Raw genomic sequence first — 3,117 nt, 5'->3', positions numbered from 1 at the left:
GTCCGGAGCCGCCCCGCCTCCTACTCCTCCCGTCTGGCGCCGCCCCGCCTCGTCCTCCTCCCGTCCAGAGCCGCCACGCCTTCTACACCTCCCGTCCGGCGCCGCACCGCATCTCCCCCTGCGCACCTCTGACCTGCAGCGCCGCCCAGCGACGGCCCCGACCCCGCCCTGCTCCAGCAATGGACACTGCCCCGCCATGCGCCCCACCCATCCATCGTCCCGCCTCGGCCTGATCCATCGGGCGCCAAATCTGCACCAGCGATCGGATGAGCCGCCTCCCCTGCACCTGTGCATCCGGATCCAGCCGGGCTGCCCTCGCGATTGTCGGCCCCCCAGGTGGACTCGAGGTCGAGCGCCGTCCTACGACGCCCCGCTGCCGCGGCGAGACCCATCCGGCCGCCGCAACGCTGCCCCACCTCCTCCCCTTCTTCGCCCAGATCCAAAAAGGGCACATGGTGCAGCCCCCGCCTCCTCTGCCCTGGATCCATGGAGCCCGTTGTGTCACAAGAGGCCCCCTCTCCTCTGTCGCGAGCTTGGCCCAACCATTACTCAGCCACACGCCGGTGCCTTCCTCCTCCAAGGACCCGATGCCGGCGCCAGGTACATCCTTCCTTTCTCGATTTTACTTACTTCCCCTCGCCCTCTGACCTCTAATGCAAGTTCCGGTCACAGGAGGCACCGGCGCGCGAGGGGCAGTAGTGTGCCTGTGCTCAACCTCCACAAAAACGCAAGATACCGGCAATCCCAGGAGCGTGCGATGATGTTCAACGGCGATTGGGACGCCCATGCAGTTCAGAAAGAGATAAGTTGTTTTTTGTTGGATTTTGGATGGAGATCTGATGCCTCGTGCGGTCCAACTGCAGTGCGCATTGCCGGTGAGGCTGCAGCTCATGCAGTGCAGTTCAGTGCGGCGTGCGGTTTCCGTGTGCAGTGTGTTTTCATTTTTTGCTTTTCCTTTTGGATTTTGGATGTCCAGAACAGTTGCAGCTCATTTTGATTATTTTGAAGCTCAGTAAATTTTGTTTTGCAGTTCACCCATCCTCCTAGCCGCCTCTCCTAGCCGCCAGTGTGTGGGACGATGCTGGATGGGGGCCGGCGCATCCGTGCGGGTGTGCAGTTTGCCAGCGTGGAACGTGTGGTACACTGGTTCCGGTGATGTTGTTCGCCGGCGTACTCCCCTATCCAACAGAGAGTGACAGTTTCGTTTGGCGATGATGTCTTTGTAGTTCTCTAGATGTGTGTTGCAGTGCACTGAATAAAAGGTTTTGTATGGACATGTTTGCTACAGTTTGTCACTCCGACGGGGATATCACATGTAGTACACTTGGGCGGCGTTGGGATTGCATCCAGGATTTGCAAAAAAAAAAGTGGTTCGAGCGGGCGGGCGGGCATGCAGCCCTCTGCCTTGCAGGTCGTTTGGCTCTGGCTGGGTCAATGGAACTGGACCCAGAACCTAGGAAGAATTTGATTCCATTTTTGTTTGAGGAGTTTTTATGTAAACTTGGACAGTAAATTTGTGTAACTATAAAAAAGAACATTGCAGTTCTCTCGACTCCACCGTGCAGTACGGTTGCACTTGTTTGAAAAGTTCGACGGTTTTCTTTAGATGCAGTCCGTTGGTGCACTGCTTGCGGCTCACGCGGTTCGTGTGTGAAATTTTGTATGTATTCTTTTATTTGTAGAAAAGGTGTCTGGTTCATTTTGTGGTGGTTGGTGCTTCACTTTATGAAAAAAGAGAAAAAAGTAATTCCCATCAGAAACAAAAACATCAGAGGCACCACTTGGTAAATAGAAAAGTGTCTCGCATGTAAATTTATTATTAAGCTCACTTTGTAATCTCATGCGGCTCACCTCTCGATAGTTTTGCGGTCCACTTACGCCCGATGTGAAGCTCACTTTGTAATCTCATGTGGCTTACCTCTCGATAGTTTTGCGGTCCACTTACGCCAGACGTGAAGCTCACTTCGTAATCTCATGTGGCCCACCTCTCGATAGGTTTGCGGTCCACTTACGCCCCGATGTGAAGCTCACTTCGTAATCTCATGCGGCTCACCTCTCGATAGTTTGCGGTCCGCTTACGCCAGACGTGAAGCTCACTTCGTAATCTCATGCGGCTCACTTCGTAATCTCGTTCGGAAAAAAGTTGAAAAAAAGACAACAAAAACTTGTGCGAGAAAGTTTATGTTCGACAAAAAGAAATCATGAAGTTCACTTGACTATCTATTGCAGTGAGGTTTTCAGTTTGAAGCAGTGCGTTCTTTTGTCCGATGACGATTTTGGTGTCACGGAAAAACAGAGTGTCCGCTTTTTGCTAATTTTAAAACTGCTCTTAAATCGTAAGGAATTAGAGAGAGTGTTCTACATGAAAGAGTTGCGTCTCGTCGATATCTTTCCAACGGCGTATCGTTTGAATCATTACGACAAGTGGTTTGCAAAAATTTCACGAAAAAACGGCTGCTGCCACTCGTCATCCGCCGCACGATTTTCAAAATTAACTTAAAATCGTAAGGAATCTCAAAACCATTCCTACATATGAAAGTTGCGCCTTGTTCGTAGCTTTCCAAAGGTGTATCACACGCCTCGTTTTGACAAACAGTTCAAAAACTAGAGCGAAAACAGTACCGAAAATTTGAAAAAATTTGAAAAACGGAATTCCGCGATTTAGTAAATTTGAAACTGCTCTTAAACCGTAATGAATTAGAGAAAGATTTATATATGAAAAAGATGCGCCTCGACGATATCTATCCAACGGCGTATCATTTGCTTCATTCCGACAAGCGGTTTAGAAAAAAACGCGAAAAAACGCTCGCTGCCACTCGTCATCCACCGCACTATTTTCAAAACTGCTCTTAAACCGTGTGGAATCTCGAAAAATGTTCAACATGTCGAAGTTGCGCCTAATCCATAGCTTTTCAATGGTATATTACATGCCTCATTCCGATAAACGGTTAAAAAATTAGAGCAAAAACAGTACCGAAAGAATACCGCGTGCAGTTTTTTTCGACACGAAGTTCACTAGTCTCTATTGCAGTGCTCGTCGTCAAAATGATGCAGTGCGCTTTTGTTGAGCGTGCAGTGCCGAAGTGGTGTGCAGAATAGTTATTCTGCTAATATTAG

At 49.8% G+C, this 3,117-nt stretch overlaps 1 protein-coding gene across 1 annotated transcript; it reads left to right on the top strand.

The window, feature by feature from the left end:
* The first annotated feature begins 6 nt into the window (after positions 1 to 6).
* LOC119278907 (serine/arginine repetitive matrix protein 1-like) lies at positions 7 to 1,555 on the top strand. The gene is made up of 2 exons (XM_037560259.1): positions 7 to 875; positions 1,031 to 1,555. Exons 1-2 carry the CDS (start codon positions 197 to 199, stop codon positions 1,045 to 1,047), a joined length of 696 nt encoding a protein of 231 aa, XP_037416156.1. The 5' UTR covers positions 7 to 196; the 3' UTR covers positions 1,048 to 1,555.
* The last annotated feature ends 1,562 nt before the right edge of the window (positions 1,556 to 3,117 follow it).

This window comes from Triticum dicoccoides, chromosome 3B, assembly GCF_002162155.2.
Source record: "Triticum dicoccoides isolate Atlit2015 ecotype Zavitan chromosome 3B, WEW_v2.0, whole genome shotgun sequence".
NCBI classification, from domain to species: Eukaryota; Viridiplantae; Streptophyta; class Magnoliopsida; order Poales; family Poaceae; genus Triticum; species Triticum dicoccoides.
Note: the sequence above shows the minus strand (reverse complement) of the source record. Positions and strands in the feature narration are given on the sequence as shown.

Bases quoted from the DNA above. Each gene is read 5' to 3' on its own strand.
- LOC119278907 (XM_037560259.1), top strand. From the start codon at position 197: ATGCGCCCCACCCATCCATCGTCCCGCCTCGGCCTGATCCATCGGGCG.